At 54.0% G+C, this 17,232-nt stretch overlaps 2 protein-coding genes across 11 annotated transcripts in view; both read left to right on the forward strand.

Annotated features, from left to right (window-relative positions):
- EPB41L1 (erythrocyte membrane protein band 4.1 like 1) overlaps positions 1–6,755 on the forward strand; it is a 65,445-nt gene extending 58,690 nt beyond the window's left edge. For all 10 annotated transcript variants that reach the window (XM_040079714.2, XM_058422666.1, XM_058422667.1 and 7 more), the window contains 4 exons: positions 801–896; positions 1,735–1,815; positions 2,688–2,804; positions 3,825–6,755. In XM_040079714.2, coding sequence (XP_039935648.1) covers positions 801–896; positions 1,735–1,815; positions 2,688–2,804; positions 3,825–3,833 — 303 coding nt within the window. In that variant the 3' untranslated portion in view covers positions 3,834–6,755. The remainder of the gene's footprint in view (positions 1–800; positions 897–1,734; positions 1,816–2,687; positions 2,805–3,824) is intronic.
- A 1,303-nt stretch (positions 6,756–8,058) lies between these two features.
- Positions 8,059–14,059, forward strand: AAR2 (AAR2 splicing factor). Its single transcript, XM_040080399.1, has 3 exons — positions 8,059–8,806; positions 10,290–10,519; positions 12,942–14,059. The coding sequence occupies exons 1-3, from the start codon at positions 8,059–8,061 to the stop codon at positions 13,107–13,109; spliced, it is 1,146 nt and encodes a 381-aa protein (XP_039936333.1). The 3' UTR covers positions 13,110–14,059.
- The last annotated feature ends 3,173 nt before the right edge of the window (positions 14,060–17,232 follow it).

The raw sequence follows: 17,232 nt of genomic DNA on the forward strand, positions 1-17,232 counted from the left end.
GTTCCCTGCACTGGCACCTGGCTGATGTGCTGGTACTAGGAAGGGCAGAAGGATGCTCAGAAGTTTGGGGAGCAAGAAGTCAGGACAACCTGTGGGGGTTTTCCTATGCCAGACCCATACCTTGAACAGCTGCCTGAGGAGGATAATTCCCAAAAATGCCCCAGTCTCTGCTGCAATGAGCTGAGATGCATTTAACTCTGGGGGTCCTGTGGGGTCACCCAAGGCCACCCACAAGGTCTCCTGACTCCCAGTGGAGGTGATGGCCACCAACCATCCTGCCCAGCACAGCCCTTCTTCTGGAAAGGGATTTCTTTCCCCATCCCCTCATTTTGATAGAGTCCAGCCTGGCCCAACACCAGGTGCTGCCCCAGGCTCATCCCTTTGTGCTGCAGGGAGAGCAGAGCTGGGGTACCAGTGCATCCTTTCCAGCCCTCCTTCCCAGCCTTCCCAGCCCTCGGCATGCTCAGAGGGATGGACAGAGACAGAGGCAGCCTGAGAGCTCTGTGCTAGAGTGGCCCTGAGGCTGGGTGGAGAAGAGCCAAAGTCAGCTGTGAGTGCTCTGTCCATTGCAGAGCCGCTCTCCAGCAGCTGTGGGCCTGGGATACCTGTGGAAATCTCTCCCTGTCACCCCCAAGCCCTTGGTGCAGCTGGAAACACAACTCAGTGCCTTTTTCCCTTGCCATGCCTTCCCTCCCATGCTTGGCTGAGTGGGTGCATCCCAGTGGGAAGGTCCTGGCTCGTTGGGAGCTGGGCTGGGGGTCCCCCACGATATCCCCCTGACTGCTGCTCGTGTCCCGCAGATCTCCGGTGGCTCCGCTGGGAAGGAGGTGCTCACCAGCATATTCAGCGCCACTGCAGAAACACTCTCCACTTCCACCACCACCCACGTTACCAAGGTGAGAGAGCTCCAGGGCTTCCTAAGGGCACTGGAGTTAGGGGATGGATGGATTTATATTGTGCTTGGTACAGCAGAAAAGGCCCCTCCTTCCAGCAAGCCGAGAGCTGTGTGCTGTCCCATGGATTGGTGATCCCACAGAGTGCTCTGTGCCCTGAGCGCTGCCTGTCCCATCCAGCCAGGTGTGACCACAGCAGGCAAGCACAGCCAGGTGTGCAGTTAGCCAGGGCCAGGCCAGAGGTGGGAAGTGAAGGAGACGAGGCTGCAGCAGAGGGTCTCACCCGTGGCCATTGCCCCCCAGGTTAAATACATGCTCTGCTTCCAGGAAACAAGGGATAGGATGAGAGGAAATGGCCTCAAGTTGCACCAAGGGAGGTTTAGATTGGAAATTAGGGAAAGGGTGGTCAGGCACTGGCACAGGCTGCCCAGGGCAGTGGTGGAGTCCCACCCCTGGAGGGGTTTCAAAGACGTGTAGCTGTGGCGCCTGGGAACATGGTCAGTGGTGGCCTTGGCAGTGCTAGGGGAACAGTTGGGCTTGGTGAATTCAGAGAGCTTTGCCAGCCTCAGTGATTCTGTGATTCTCTAAAGACACCAGCTCATTCTCAGCTCTGTGAGGGAGCTGAGCAGCAGGAGGGTGCTTGGTACCTGCCCCCAGCTCTTCTTGTCTGCTGTGGGCTGCTGTGTGTCACACTTCTCCCCGAGTCCAGGGCAGTGGGAGCTCTGCTGAACTACAGGGCAGTTCCTGAGGGGGTGCTGGTGTTGTTCCTGCTCCGTGGCAGAGTTCCCCCTGCCTGGAGCTGGCTGCTGGACAGGGGTGAGAGCTCTCCTTCTCCCCACAGACTGTGAAAGGGGGCTTCTCCGAGACCCGGATAGAGAAGCGCATCATCATCACGGGAGATGAAGATGTGGACCAGGACCAGGTAGGAGCAGGATGCCTTGCCTTTGTCTGGTTCTGGCTGTCCCTGGGTGCAGCACTGCATGTTTCTACTTCTGGCTGAACCTGTTTACCCCTTTTGTCCAAAACCTGACCACCGAGGCCCCAGACCTGTCCAGCCAGGGTGGGTTCCCATGGGTGCAGTGACCCTCAGGCCATCTCCCACCACGAAGCCACGGCAAAGGTCACATCCCAGTGCAGAACAGAGTGATGGCATCACTTTTTAATGGTCATAAACAGATTTCTAGGTGCCCCTTCTCTGTTGAAGTATTCCAAAGTGACCCAGGTCACCCCTCTCTCCCAGCACAATCTCACTAGAGGTGGAGTCTCTCGAGGTGATGGTATTTTGCCTCTGCCTCAGTGTCAGAGGACAAAAAGTGACATACTTTTCTGATGAAACAACAAAGACTGACACAAGTCTTGAGGGCCACAGGGTCGTTTTCCTGTGGCTTCACCCTTTGGGATTTGTTACTCAAGAAGAAATAATAAAGAGATAACTTAATTAAAAGGCTCTAAAATAATTTTTATAATTATAATAATGAATTTGATAATTCCTGTAGATTTTTCTAGTGTTTTCCTTTGCCCTGTAGCACATCTGTACAGAAAAACAGCAGAGAAAGCCAGCATATGAGGGCTCCCAGTCATGAATGAATTCCCAATCATGTTGGATTCCCATACTGAGCTCCAGCCTATTCTGCCAGGCTGCTGTGGGTTCAGCTCTGAACCCCTGCATTCCTGTCTTCCTGGAATCCCACTCTGCTCCCTGGAATCCTACTCAGCTGCTTTCTGGCTGCAGTCAGAGTACCTGAGTGCAGGAGAGGGAGGATAAATGCTCTCTCTCACCCTTCTGCTTTCCAGGCACTGGCTTTAGCAATCAAAGAGGCAAAACTCCAGCATCCTGACATGCTGGTAACCAAAGCTGTGGTGTACAGAGAAACAGAGCCCTCTCCAGAGGAAAGGGACAAGAAACCTCAGGTAGGTGGAGAAGCTGCCAGGTGTGATTTACACCTGCTGGGTGATGGGGGTGTAACAGGTGTTGGCATGGTGGCTCTGGGCACGGCCACTACCATGCCACCAAAAGCAATGCTGTGATGTCACCCTGCTGTCCTGCTCAGCACAGGCCTCAGAGGCATTTAATGTAAAAAAGAAAGTTCCTGCTCGTCCCCCTGGGGTGGGGAGGGAATGAAGGGACCTCAGGTTTGTGGACAGGCTGAGGCACTTGGCTGCAGGTTCTGCAAAGCCGAAGTATCAGATCAATGCTGGCAAAAATTATCATTTCTTTACAAAACCCATCCCGTTTTTCAGTCCCACTCGGATCCCCAGGCTGAGTTTTTATACACACGCGGGTGCAGGCAGCACACAAGGTTTGCACCTCCCTGCAGACACCCCAAAGCTGTCACAGTCCCAGACACTTCTCTAGGGCTTGGGCAGTCCTGCCCCACCTAAACCCCCTTTTGGACTCCATTCTCCCCTGTCAGCCAGGAGCTGCAGCTCCTCTGGGTTGGCACAGCCACCAGAGCCCTGTGTGGGAGCAGTGGTGGCAGAGGTGGAGAGGAGAGGGAACAGTTTTGGGGGCTCTGGCAGCAGCCAGGCTGCAGGTGTGTTTGGAGAGGATTTTCTGGGACTGGGATTTTCCCTTTCTTTATCATATGAAGGTTCTGATTGACAGCTTTTAAGCCTGGAAAAGGGACCAGCAATGCAGCTGGGAAGGTCAGGAGAGGCTCATGGCCAAGTCCAGGCATTCCTGCATCCCATAGGATCCACCCAGTTTTAGTTGAATGGCTTAAAGTGAGGGAACAGCAACTCCCCTCACGTCCTTCATGCACCAACACCAGCCCAGTGCCTGAACTCCTGCTAATTACCAGAGCTCCTGCTAATTAAATGCAAACTGTGGCCCCAAGTGTTTACAAAGTTTCTATCCAGTGCCCTCATCCAAAGAGGTGTCTCCGTGGTTTGGCACTCCATGACTTCGTCCTTTTCATCTGCCTTGCACAGGAATCTTGACCAACATGTTCCTGGAAGTCAACATCTGTATTCCAACCTGGAGAACGGGAGAAGGAGCCTTCATGCTGGATTTGTCAGCAAGACATAGACATCCTAGCTGCAATGTTCATGGCGAGAGACAAAAATTTTTAAAAAAGGAATAGCAAATATATTATATATATATATACATACATACATATATATATATATATATATATATAAAAACAGGAAACAAAATGCATCCTTGCACTGCTGCTATATGCTGGAAACGAATAGTAAACACCACCAATAAATAAAGCCAACCCTCTGCAGATAAATTGAAGAATTTCCTGGATTGGTCATCAAATCAGATTTTAAAAGTTATAATAATAACAATAATCTCAGTAACAATACAATAAGCCACCATCTTGCATGTTACATGGAAGGACACACAATCATGAGTTCATTTGTTGCACACTGAATGGAAAGGAAAACTGCTTTGCAACAAAGCAAGTAAGCAAACTGAAGTAAAAAACCACAAGCAGAAGCAAAACCATTCCCCACCTCTGGAAAGAAGAGAGAAAAACATTCAAGTTATGACCTTAGAGTTATTTTCCAATTCACAAGTGTCGTTTCGCCCTTCTCCTCATTCCATGCTGGTTTTTTGCATTTTTTTGGAGGTTCTGTTAACTCTTCCCTTTCCCTTCCTTATCTTCTCTGTGCACTTGTCCAACCTCTTGTTCTCTGAAGGTATTTAGGAATGGGTTTAATTTCAAACAACGCAAATGATATGTACATGGTTTCTCATCTCTAACGAGCAGCCTGTGGGGTTTCATATGGATGTGCATTTCAGTTCTGTATATTATTCTATATAACGGAGGGGGAGGGAGGGAACAATACGGAAATAATTCAACAATGCTGGTACAGACGATGCCGACATTTTTCAGTTATTAACTCTTGGATTGACTGTGGTTGGTGTACTTGGAGACTCTTAGATCACACGTGGGACTCTTGAGTCCTGCAAGAAGGGAATGGGAAAGGTTTTGGCCGCTGCTGGCTGGGGGGAAGGGCAGAGGGCGAGGGACAGGAATGTCCTGCAGGCTGATCTGCAGTGTGTGGTGGTGAGGTTTGGAGGGGCAGTGGTCACCTGGAGGGGCACGGAAGGCTCCAGCTCCAGCAGCCGTAGGCAGGACGGGCTCTCAGCCCCCCCAGTGCCATGGGATCAGCTGGGAGCGAGGTGGGAGCCGCAGGGCCCGGGTCCCCTGCAGCCTGCAGAGCCGTGCCGGTGGTGGGGTGGGTTTGCTTTGTTTCTGGATCCCAGTAACGGAGGTACTTGAATTTTGTAATAGGGTCAAAGGCAGAGGGGCTGTTTGTGCCCTTCCTCCCTCACTGCCCGGGGCAAAGGGCTGGGGGCAGCGCCGGCAGGGCCATGGCAGTGCCCCCGACCTGCCTGGAGATGGGCAGTGGAGGGACCGTGCTGTGTCCATCCCTGCACAGCATCCCCAGCTTCCCAGTCCTGGGAGAGCCCAGGAGGTGTCAGTGGAGCTGCTCCCAGCACAGCCTTCAGCCACAGGCACCCTCCAGGGCAGCCTTTGGAAGGGGACCGTGGGCCAAGCCCAGGGCCCCGTACACTGTGAACCAGGCAGTTCAGCTAGGCTCGGAACCAAAACCAGAAAGGAAAGGAAAGAAATGGGTTTCCTTCTCAGAATTGTCTCTAGCTCCTGCAGAAACAGAAGGGCCCATGATTCTGCACCATTTTGCCTTTAGTCTCCCACCCCTCACACAGACTGTGCCCAGGACCAGGTGCGCTCTGCCAGGCCTTGCTGGGGCTCACAGGATGCCCGAGCAGGAGCACCTGAGCCGTGAGGATGCCGTGGGCAGACCCTGCTCCCACCTTCACTGTCCCAGGAGGGAGCTACTCCCTGGCAGCTGCTCACCAGTTGCTCACCAGTGAGTCTGTTCTCCTGGCAGAAAGGTTTCTCCTGCAGGTGTGGAAGGCAAGAGCACGGGGGCTGCAGCCAGTGCCAGTGCCAGTGCCCATCCCCAGCCTCCAGCCACGCACCTTCAGAGAGCACAGCCCCAGCCTAACAGCAGTTAAGGCGGTTGCAAAGAGGATCCTTTTCTCTCGTTTGTTTTCCCAATGCACCCAAGCCAGCAGTGGCACTGCCAGGGGTGGTGGAGGGCCAGGGTCTGCCCACCGTGCTGGCATTCACCAGCACATGGCACAATTCAGGGTCAGGGGAGCCCACCTGGCTTGGGCACCTCCACAGCCCACCCGAGGCCACTGTGGCCCTGCAGAGTTGCTTTTGGCATTGTGCACGGTCTGGGAAGCGAAGTTTCCCGTGGGATTGAGCAGCCTTAGAGAGTTAGGCTCCCTGTGCTTGGGCTGCCATGAGTTCTGTTTGCAGTGAGCGGCCCCTGGCTCCCGCAGCGTGTTCATGGGTGGCAGTGTCGAAAACATTTTTTTCTTTTAAAAAAAAAGAGAAGAAAAAAAAAAAAAAAAGAAAGAAAGAAAAAAAGCTCACTGCTTTTTCTCCTGGCAAGGTGTGGCTTTCTGCTGCTCAGCCCCAGCCTGCCCATCACTTTGCTCTGTGTCAGATAGTTGGCCACTGCTTGTTTTCTTCCAGGGGCCTTTTCTGTGGAAAGGGGGGGGAGACATGAGTGCCTGTTTTTACCCAATCCCACAAATTCATTCTGAACCTGGCCTGCGATTGCATGAGTAATAATAACAGTAACAATAATAATAATAATGATAATGATAATAATATTTATTTTTATTTGAGAAGCACCTTACCAACCAACTGCAACGCTCTGTTGTTCCTTCACTAACTCTCCTTTTCTCTTCCCTTGTTCTCCCTCTCCCCCTTTGGTCATACTCCTTTTCAGTGCTCGGTGGTGTATGCGTGTGTGCTCACTGTTCTTGTATTCAATAAAAGTGAAATAAATGTGTTTGATGCTAAATCAGCCTGGGGCCTCGGTGGACTCTTTCCTGCTGAGAGGAGGGAGAAGTGAAGGGGGAACCTTGCAAGGGGGGCATGCACATAGAAATACCAGGCGTTGTCTAAAGAGAGGATTGTAGGAATCATGGAATCCCAGAATGGTTTGGGCTGGAAGGGAATATAAAGCTCATCCTGTTCCATCCCCTGCACAGACAGGCACACCTTTGACTATCCCAGGCTGCTCCAAGCCCCATCCAGCCCGGCCTTGGACACTGCCAGGGATCCAGGGGCAGCCACAGCTGCTCTGGGCACCTTGTGCCAGGGCCTGCCCACCCTCCCAGAGAAAAATTCCTGCCCAATATCCCATCCATACTTGCCCTCTGGCAGTGGGAAGCCATTCCCCTTGTTCTGGCATTCCAGGCCCTTGTCCCAAGTCTCTCTCCAGCTCTCCTGGAACCCCTGTAGGCACTGCAAGGGACTCCAAGGACTCCCTGGAGCCTTTTCTTCTCCAGGTGAACACCCCAAGCTCTCTGAGCCTGGCTCCAGAGCAGAGGGGCTCCAGCCCTGGGAGCATCTCCACGGCCACCCCTGGACTTGTTCCAGCACCTCCATATCCCTCGAGTGCTGCAGACCCCAGAGCTGGACGCAGTTCTGCAGGTAGGATCTCACCTCACCAAGGGCAGATGAAGACGTTGCCAGGTCGGGAATTGCAGCTGGTGGAGCCGGGAACGGCTTCGCGTGGCAGGTGCTGAGCCTCAGGCACACCGTGTGGCAGCGAAGGTGGTTGTGAGAATGCACAGGATGCAGGGAGGCGGTGGGAACTGCCCCTCTCTGGGGACCCTGACTCTGTCTGTTGTGCTGGGAGGGAGGACACGGTGCTGGGACAGTCTGTCCTGCTTAGGGGTCTGTGTGTCACGGTGAGGCTCGCCGTGTGTCTGTCCCGGGGAGCCTCTCGCTCCATCAGTCCCAGGCATGGCTCTTGCCCGTCTGCCCCGCTGCGGGGCTGGGCGCACGGGGGGCCCAGGGGAACGGCAGCCAGCTGCCCGGACTGGGGACCGCCTTTGGGGACAATGGCTCAGCGGGGAGCGGCCGCCAGCCATGGAGAGGCAAACGGGAGCAGCGCCCGGCTTGGGGCTGGGGACGTCCGGAGGGGACATGGACCAGGCAGGAACAGAGACCGGGCAGGGACAGGGACGGGGACCGAGCCGGGGGCAGTGCCCGCCCGGGGAGCCCAGCCCCGGCCCCGCCCCGCTCTGGGCGGGCTCCTCCCGCCCGGTGCCCGGAACCGCCGGGCCCGGATATCCGGGAGCGGGCGGTGCGGCTCGGCCATGGCGGCCCCGCGGCCGGACCCCGAGCTGGCCCGACAGCTCTTCTTCGAGGGCGCGGCCGTGGTGGTGCTGGACGTGCCCGAGGGCACGGAGTTCGGCATCGACTACAGCGCGTGGGCCGTGGGGCCGCGGTTCCGCGGCGTGAAGATGGTTCCGCCGGGGCTGCACTTCGTGCACTGCAGCGCGGCCGGCGCCGGCGGGCGGGACGCGGGGCCGCGCTCCGGCCGCTTCCTCAGCCTGCGGCGCCGCGAGGTGCGGGTGCTGCGCTGGGACCCCGCGGGCGAGGCCGTGCGGCCCGAGCCCCCCGAGCGGGGCGAGGAGCTGCGGGCCGACCTGCGGGAGCTCGACCCCTTCCTGGGGCCCTACCCCTACGAGACGCTGAAGAAGTGGGTGTCGCTGAGCAACTTCATCAGCGAGGCGGCGGCCGAGGAGCTGCAGCCCGAGAGCGGCCAGATCTGCGCCTTCGCCGAGGTGCTGCCCGAGGCGGCGGGGCGGCACACGCGGGACCGCGCCGGGCAGCGCCGGCCGCCGCTGGGCTCCGAGTGCCGCAGCTACGCCGAGGGCCTGGCCCGGCTGCCCCGCATGCGGCCGCGGGCCGGCACCCAGATCCGCTTCTCCGAGCTGCCCCGGCAGGCCTTCCCCGACGGGGCCACCCCCGAGGAGATCACCCGGCACAGCATGGACCTGAGCTACGCCCTGCAGCGGGTGATGGAGCAGCGCTATCCCGGCCGGCCGCTGGGCCTGCTCGGTGAGCGCCGCCCGGGGGAAACGGCATTCTGTGCAAAGACACGGCTCCAGGGTGGAACCCGTGTCTGTTCCCTGCGCGCCCAGAGGTCTCTTCAGCGCAGAACAGAAGTTTGTGGAGCTTTTAGCAGCCGCAGGGGCTATTCCCATTGCCTGGAGGAGACTGAGGCCAGAGCTCCGAGGGGCTGCGGCTCCTCCCGAGGGGCAGCTGCGATCTCTGTTCTGTGTGACCAGGGAGAGCATCTCAGGGAACGGCTGGAGCTGTCAACGGAAATTTAGGTTGGATTTCAGGGAAAGGTTCTTCCCCAGAGGGTGCTGGCACTGCCCAGGCTCCCCAGGGAATGGGCACGGCCCCGAGGCTGCCAGAGCTCCAGGAGCCTTTGGACAGCGCTGCCAGGGATGCCCAGGGTGGGGTTGGTGGGGTGTCTGTGCAGGGACAGGGGCTGGACTGGATCATCCTTCCCCCTTAGGATATTCTGTAGTTATGTTCCGTGACTCTCTAGTGTGAGGACGTGGTGCTGCAGCCCAGATTGCCCCAAATTAAGTCAAAAGCAGTGGTCACAGTTGGCCTTGGTGTCTGGCACTTTACCTGTTCAGCGAACCTCTTGAGGACATACTGTATAGAGTCCTGGGAGCATCAGGTGGGGATGGGCTCCCCAGAGCCCTGTTCCTGTTTGGTTGCACCTCCCAGCTGGTGGTTCCTGGTGCAGTGACCTGGCCCAGCTCTGTGTGTGCTCCATGTGCTGCTGGTGACAGTGGCAGTGCCAGCCCTGCTGTGGGGACACCAGAGCTCCCAGAGTAACTGCTCCCCGACCTATTTTGCAACCTGTGATACTAATAAATGCTGAGCCTATGGAGGTCCTGGAGGAGGGTTTTGCGTTGTTGCAGGATGGAGGGAGAAGCCCTCCCAGCTTCCCAGCTGGAAACCCAAGTTTGGAATAAGCCTTTGTCCCTTCTTCCATTTTTTGTACATTAGCATTATACGATTTATTCCTTTTCAAAATTACCAAAGACAACTGTAGGATGTAAAAAAGAACAGATTAATCTAGGGAATGGTGGCAAAGCAGTCGATGATAAGCATCCAGTGGGATGAACCCTGGCTCTTAATTCATCAAGGCAGACGCACTGCTGACCTCCCCCAGGATGCCAGGACAGCGGTGTTTGCAGTCCCATGTGGTGCTGGACACTCAGCACAGGCAGGCTGAATTCTCAGAATAACGGCAGGGTCTGGTGTGATGTTTGGGTCTGTTGTTTGCTGTCTGTAAAGTCCCTCTCAGTGCTGATAATCAGAGTTACAGGTGACCTGCCCCGTTCTGCTTTGCTCCAGCTGGAGAGCAGCACAGGGTCAGTGTTTGAGGTGAGAGTGCACTTTGCAAAAGCCAAACCAGGGTTTAGAAATCATTTACAGAGCTTTGGGGGGGACACATCCCCAGGATATCCGTTTAGTCTTACGTTTTGTTTTGCTTCCCTTCTCTGAACCCACACAGCTGAGCTGCAGTTTGCCTTCATCTGCTTCCTGATTGGGAACGTGTACGATGCCTTTGAGCACTGGAAAAGACTCCTGAACATCCTGTGCCGCTCAGAGGAGGCCATGGGGAAGTACCAAGACCTTTACATCAACCTCATTTCCGTGCTGTATCACCAGCTCAACGAGATCCCCGCAGATTTTTTTGTGGACATTGTCTCCCAAGACAACTTTTTAACCAGCACCTTACAGGTGTGTTTGTGGCTGTTCCCTGGGAATGGCAGTGGGAGGGAGAGCATACAGGGCAGCTCATCTGGGGAGAATGCCAAAGAAATGAAGCTGCATGGGAGGTGGGAGCCTGTCTAAGCACAAGGAATTTACTTTTTCCTGCTGTTACTCAGCAAGAAATTCAGCTCAATAGCTACAAGAGAGACTGGGTTAGTACAACTTGGTATCTGCTTAATTTTTCCAAAATGCCCTTCTTCCTCAAAAGGAAAAAAAACAACACAAAAAAACCTGTGGCATGAAGGACTGATGATGGTGGGTTTTGGAATGGTTGGCTCAGTGTGCAGGGAAGCTGCAGCAAAACCTCACTGAGCTAAAGGCAGTGATAGTGTTTAAGAAGCTTTTCCATTCCTTAGCACACCTCAGGATTTCATGTAGTAAAGTTCTTATCCAGAGGGAATTTATGGTTATTCCAAAAAGCCAAAGATACTGCTCCTGCTGGTGACTGTGCTGGCAGTGCAGCAGACTAGCTTAGTCTACCAAAAAACAGCCCAAATCAGATACACTGATAAAGCTGAGCAATGGGAACCAGCCCTGCAGGAAGCTGTGGGCAGTTGTGCTACAGAATCTGGTGTCCTTTCCTTTCCCAGGGAGCAGTTCCATTCCTCTCCTTGTTAACCCCAAGTTCTTGCTGTAGTTTTGGGGAGGGTGGAGGTGTTTGGGTTTGATTGTTAGGTAAAATGTTTTAGGAAGCATTACTTTAGTCAAGTGCCTTTCAGATTTTTCAATTGTGATTCTTAACAAGTCTCAGGAGGGTTGTAATCTATATTTTATTTCTCTTGGTGGATTGTTTTCCGTCCCACTACAGGAGTACACAGCCCAGCTGCGTTTGCAGCACGCTCAGAGCAGTGCTGGCAGTTCCCAGCAGTATCCAGAATATGGCAGCTAGCCATTCTCTCCCCATGAGGGGAATTTAGGTAACCCTTATTGCTGGTTCTGGCTGCCTGGCTCTTGTCCACCCCTGGGCTCCATCAGTCTGTGTTTTACTCCCTCAGCAGGAGCTGTGCTGGTGTCAGGATCACCCTTAAGGCTGGCAGGAGTCAGCACATTCCCAGTGAGAAAGAAAAGCCTTGCAAACTGAGCCCTTCCTCCTCCATCTCTCTGCTCCCATGGGATTTCCCCGAAGGGGTGCCAGGGAAGCTCTGGGCCTTTCCTTACCTCTCACTTGACACCCAGACATCAGAATTCTCTGCCTCAGCTGCCCGTGGGCAGATGCTCAGAGCTCTGGGGGAGGGCATTGTCTGTGCAGCTCCTGCTCAGCTCTGGAAGCAGCAACCTCAGTTTTGGAGTTTAATCCAAGGCAAGAAGAGCTCAGCACAGCCACCAGTGACTGTGCAGCTCTACCAGTGCTTAAAGAAAAAAAAGAAAAAAAACAACTTGGTGAAATAATTAATTTAATGTGCAGTTCATTGAGAAGAAGTGGGAAGTATAATCTTTCAGTCATTTTTCCCCCAGCAGCAGCATTGCTGTGTAAGAGTTCTCTTAGAGGCAGTGTTCCAGTCGAATGAGCAAGAAAAAGGCAAATGTTCATCCACAAAGCAGCGAACTTTGCTGCTCACTGTCAGTGTTGTATCCAGCTTTCAGTAGGTCTCCCCCAAATAAGAGGCTGTGTTTTCCCCAGAGGAGATTTCTCTTTATGGAAATTAGTTCTGGATCACGAGTTCAGGAGGGGCAGAACCAGGCTGGCACGAGCTGGGCTCTGGGGCTTAGTGCCCCGTTAATCACACACAGATGCTTCCCCTCTGAGGTGCCAGCAGAGGCTGTGAATTTGTGACACTTTAATAGGGTTATGTTTGGGGATGGAAGGCAGAGATTCCTCCAGATATCAGCACCCTGGGCACAAGGTGGGGATAACCGGGCTCTTTTCAGAGCTCCCATTTGTCTCTGACAGTCGGTATTTTCGTTAAGTTTCCTCTGTATCCTAAATTCTGGTAATGCCATATTACAAAAATACTTTGGGAGATCTCAATGCATGAAAATGAGGGGTGCAGTTATGTACTGGCCTTCTGGACACTTGCTGGAAATTTGCCTACTAGTATTTGATTTTTTTTTTAAATCCCTTCTGTCAAGACGTTTCCCTTAGCTCACATTTTGGCGTATTTCAGAATTCCACAGTACAAATTCAGTTACAAACATACTCCTGCTTCAGACAAAGTTCTTACCTGAGTGCAGATAATTGTGGTGCTGCCTCAGTGGTGTGAAGGCAGGATGGGCTTGGGCTGTGAGGTGAGAGGTATGGGCTTTGGTTGGGTGCCCCAAAGCCAGAGTAGTCCCAGGGTGGTAGATCCTAACCTGGCTCTCTCCTGGTGCTCCCTGGTGTCTCTGTAGGGAGGAGATGCCCAGCTGGTGCCATGGCTGAGCTCTCCCTGACCTCTGCTCTTTCTTTCAGGTGCTGTTCTCCTGCACGTGCAGCTCTGCTGTGGATGAGGCTCTGAGGAAAAAGGCTGAAAAGTTCAAGGCCCACCTGACGAAGAAATTCAAATGGGACTTTGAGGCAGAGCCTGATGACTGTGCTCCTGTGGTGGTGGAGCTGCCTGAAGGTGTGCAGGTGGACTGAGCCAAAGGCCCCCGTAGGAGCTGACAGCTTCTGCAGTGACCCCTTCCTTCTCTTCTCCAGCCTTCTTAAAGGCTGGTTCTGAAGCTGATCCACTTGCTGCTGGAGAAGCAGGTGTGGGAAACCCAGGAAGATGCTGAGCTTTGTGAGGACACCAGAGGTGTTGGAGGAGTTTGAGTGTTGCCACATGGCTGCTTTGGACACTTTGGGGTTTTCCCAGCCCTTCTGCAGCATCTCCTCCTAGAACATGGACCACATACAAAGTCACAGAATCATTAAAGTCGCAAAAGACCTTTTGATATCATGGAGTTCAACCCTAAATCTAACACTGCCACCATCCTCCTGCACTCAGCTGTCCTCTGCACCCCTGCTCCCTTCTCCTGCTGGAGCTGATGCCCTGCTTGGAGAGCACCTGTGGTTAAGGGGTGTAATCCCACAGAGGGGTTTTGGCAGCCCAAACCCAGGCTGTGAACTGAACTTCAGCTCTTCGTGGGCTCGTGTTGCAGTGGTGTGACCACGACTGTTGCATTGCTCTGTCGGGTGCTCACAGTGCTCACTGTGATTTATCTTGGGGAGGTGGCTCAAAGCCACAGCAAAATTCCTCCAGTTTCACTCACCCAATACCTCAGTGTCTCATTCCTGTTCCTCCCAGTCTGTTAAACCCTTTTGTATTTACTGCTGACACTGTTTTGCCTGGTGTAAAAGAAAGTGAACACTTTGGTGATAGGAAATAGTTACTGGACTGTAGTCACCCAGGTGTTAAAGAACAGAGCCATCATGAGATAAATGATCAGATTTCCACATGAACTGGATCCTCTGCTTTGTTATAATTGGTAATCCTGTGTTTTTGCTCAAAAACAGTGATTGAAAATTAACAGTTTGTAGTGGTCAGCTTCCCATGATGAACTGATCTTTTAGCAGCTGAGAAAAGAGAATATAATTATACTTCCATTGTGGTGGGTTTTTTCTTTTTGCAAGGTTGTAGTAGAGACAGCTAATCATAGAATCCCTGAATGGTTTGGGCTGGAAGGACCTTACAGACCATGCTGTGTCACCCCTGCCAGGGCAGGGACACCTTCCACTATTCCAGGCTGCTCCAAGCCCTGTCCAGCCTGGCCTTGGATCCCTGGATCCAGGGGCAGCTGCTCTGGGCACTCTGTGCCAGGGCCTCTCCGCCCTCCCAGGGAACAATTCCTGCCCATATCCCATCCATCCCTGCCCTCTGGCAGTGGAAACCATTCCCCTTGTTCCTGTCACTATCTGACCTTATAAAATGTCCCTGTCCCTCATTATAAGCTCCCTTGTATCTCCTATCTCTCATTATTATCTCTTACTAGACCCCAGAACAGGTGGGGAGCAGCCAGGCCATGGGGCCACTGACCTTCTGTGGGGTAGGAAACAGAAGCAGCAAAGCTTCAGCTAAATGCAGGTGGAGGTGCTCAGAATCCAACTGCTTCACATGATTCCACTGCACACTGGGAGGGAAAAGGGGAGTGGGCACAAAGGCAGCAGCTGCTGGATGTTTTCAAGGTGAGGGGATGAATTTGGACGGGAAAAGAGTGGGAGTCAGCAGGAAGGAGAGTGTGTGTAAGTGGCAACACGGATTAGAGGAATATTTTCTTGCCCTCCTAAAGCCTCAGGTGATGATAACGCTGCACCTTCCTCCAGCTGAGTGTTGTTCTTCAAAAGCAGGAGAGAGACTTTGCTATACACACACTCTGCAAGCCAATGCAGTGGAATTTGGGATGTGTTTGCAGCTCTGGTCCCGTGCTGGACTGGGGTCAGGAGCGTTGTGCAGGGGCACTGAGGCGGGAGCTCCATCCACCTCGTGCTGCTGGGGAGAGCTGTCAGGCTGTGCCAGGGGTCGGACTGGCACCATTCCTGCCTCTGAGCCCTGCTTCCCTGCGGGCTGGGCTGCAGCAAGGCCCTGCTTAGCCCGGGTGAGGCCGATCCTGTGGGAACCAGCAGTGGCAGGAGCAGGGTACCCCCATGGCTGCACTGACCCTGCAGTCACTGTGCATGGCCCAGAGCGAGGGGATCCAACCCCCACACTGCTCTTCCATTCCTTTTCTGCTCCCACAGGCTCAGCTGGGTGCAGTGGTGTCGGACAAACCGGAGTTCTCGGTCTCAGGCAGTTTCCCGGTGTGGGGCCTCTGGGTTGTCCTGCACCACACCAGGGACTGCTGCTTCTTGTTTCATCCACCCTGCAAATCCAGACATGAGGAATGTGCTGCCTGGCGCTGTAGGGAGCTGCTCTCCTGTCACAGCGTGGCACAACTCCCTTTTTTTGTTGGAAGGAGAAATGACACATTTTGCTCCAATCCTTACTTCCATGTTACTTCCACCGCCTCCTGCCCGCTGCCAAGGCAGCAGCCAGACCACTTCTGGTTTTTAGGGTGGATTGGTGCCCGTGTTTCCATCGTGGCACTGGGAATTGCTCGTGATGTAGCTGTGCAGCTCAGGTTGGGTTTGTGCAGCTCCGTGGCCGCAGTGCCTGCAGCCCTGGAGCAGCACTGATTTGTGTGGTGTCAGATGTGAGCCAGGGAGGTCCTTGTTCTCTAAAAACAAACTGAAGGTGAAAGGGGGCAGGTGGGAAGGTATGGGTAGCTTGGCAGTGCTGTGGTTTTAAATCGGAAGTCAGCTTAGGGTTAATTTTTTTTTTGAACCAGCAACTCTTCCTTGGGGCTTTCTCTTGTCCTGCTTAATGGTAAGTTGAATTTCTGTTCCTTGCTCAGTGTTTTGCTGTGGCAACCCTGCCTGTCCCTGTTCACTGTGGTTCAGTTCATCTTTTTCTGGTTTTATTAGGTTTTTCTGCTGTTTGTTATTATTGTGCCCTTATTTTCCTCCAGAAATAACACAATCAATAGAAATCCATTCGTGCCTCCAACGACTCCCAGCAGGGAGGGGTTTTCCAGGGTCTCTTAGACACATACCACCTTTCTTTGGAGCGCTGTTTATATCTGCTACTGCTTTGGCAGCTGGACATGGCCTGCCCAAGCTGCTGCAGATGGACTGGCTGGCACCGAGCTCCTGGAATATGGAAAAAGATGGACTGGAGCACCCTGACTCCTCTCTGAAAAAGGAAATCATTTACTCCTGGTACTGCTGGTAATTGTCAGAGTCGCAGTGAGGTATTGTGTTACCCTGGTTTTTCTGAGTTTCTTTATTAGCCTTTTGATTTTCATAAATGGAGTCAGATCCTTTAGTTACTGTAGAATATTAGAGCAGTTTTTCTACCTTTCCCACAGAAGTAATATAAACAAACCCTTTGTTTTTCATTCTTTGTCCTTTGTTTGCATATTTCTAACCTGAAAACAATTGTAACTGACAATTCGTCTGGCCACTGAGGCTGAGGGGTGGAAACCCCAAAAAGCCAATCTTCTGCTAGACCCACAAATGTATAAAAGAATAAACAAAAGGGGGTCTTCTCTCCGCTCTTTCAGCTGGGAGCTGGATCAGAGGAACCTCTGCGAAAATCTCTTGTCTGCGTGTGATTGCTTTGTGTGTCTCAGTGACAGTATTGGGCAGCCCTGGTCCTGGAAAAAGGATGTGCTGTCTTTGGCCATTCCCTGCTGCTGTGCCCAGCTGTTCGTGCCCCCTCCAGGAACCCGCACTCCTGCGCTGCCCCGCGCTGGCCTTTGGGAGCTGTCCCACGGGCACAGAGCGGCCCGGGGCTGGCGCAGGGCTGGGGATGCTCCGGAGAGGCACCGAGCGCGCAGGGGCCTCATCAGGACAGCGCTAATGAGCCGCAAGGCAGCCTCGGTGCAAATAAACTCCATCTGGGTTAATCAATAGCAGGAAAATTCCATGGAGCTGCTGCTTTGGGGGGCTGGTTCCGCTCCTGCGGGCTCCCGAGGGAGGAGCCGCAGCAGCAGTGTCCCGCAGGGCTGGCACCTTCCCCTTCCCGGGCTGGCACCTTCCCCTTCCCGGGCTGGCACCTTCCCCTTCCCGGGCTGGCACCTTCCCCTTCCCAGGCTGGCACCTTCCCCTTCCCGGGCCGGCACCTTCCCCTTCCCGGGCAGGGGAGCCCGGGAGAGGCACGGACTGGAACCAGAACCCCGAGCCATAGCCCCTGCCAGCCTCGGCTCCGGGCAGGCGGCGAGGGACAGCGGCACAGAAGGGAACG

The sequence above is a fragment of the Hirundo rustica genome, chromosome 16, assembly GCF_015227805.2.
Source record: "Hirundo rustica isolate bHirRus1 chromosome 16, bHirRus1.pri.v3, whole genome shotgun sequence".
In the NCBI taxonomy this organism is placed as follows: domain Eukaryota; kingdom Metazoa; phylum Chordata; class Aves; order Passeriformes; family Hirundinidae; genus Hirundo; species Hirundo rustica.

Coding starts and splice junctions, on each gene's coding strand:
- AAR2 (XM_040080399.1), top strand. CDS start 8,059: ATGGCGGCCCCGCGGCCGGACCCCGAGCTGGCCCGACAGCTCTTCTTC. Junction 8,807..10,289: donor CCGGCCGCTGGGCCTGCTCG/GTGAGCGCCGCC, acceptor GAACCCACACAG/CTGAGCTGCAGTTTGCCTTC. Junction 10,520..12,941: donor TTTTAACCAGCACCTTACAG/GTGTGTTTGTGG, acceptor TCTTTCTTTCAG/GTGCTGTTCTCCTGCACGTG.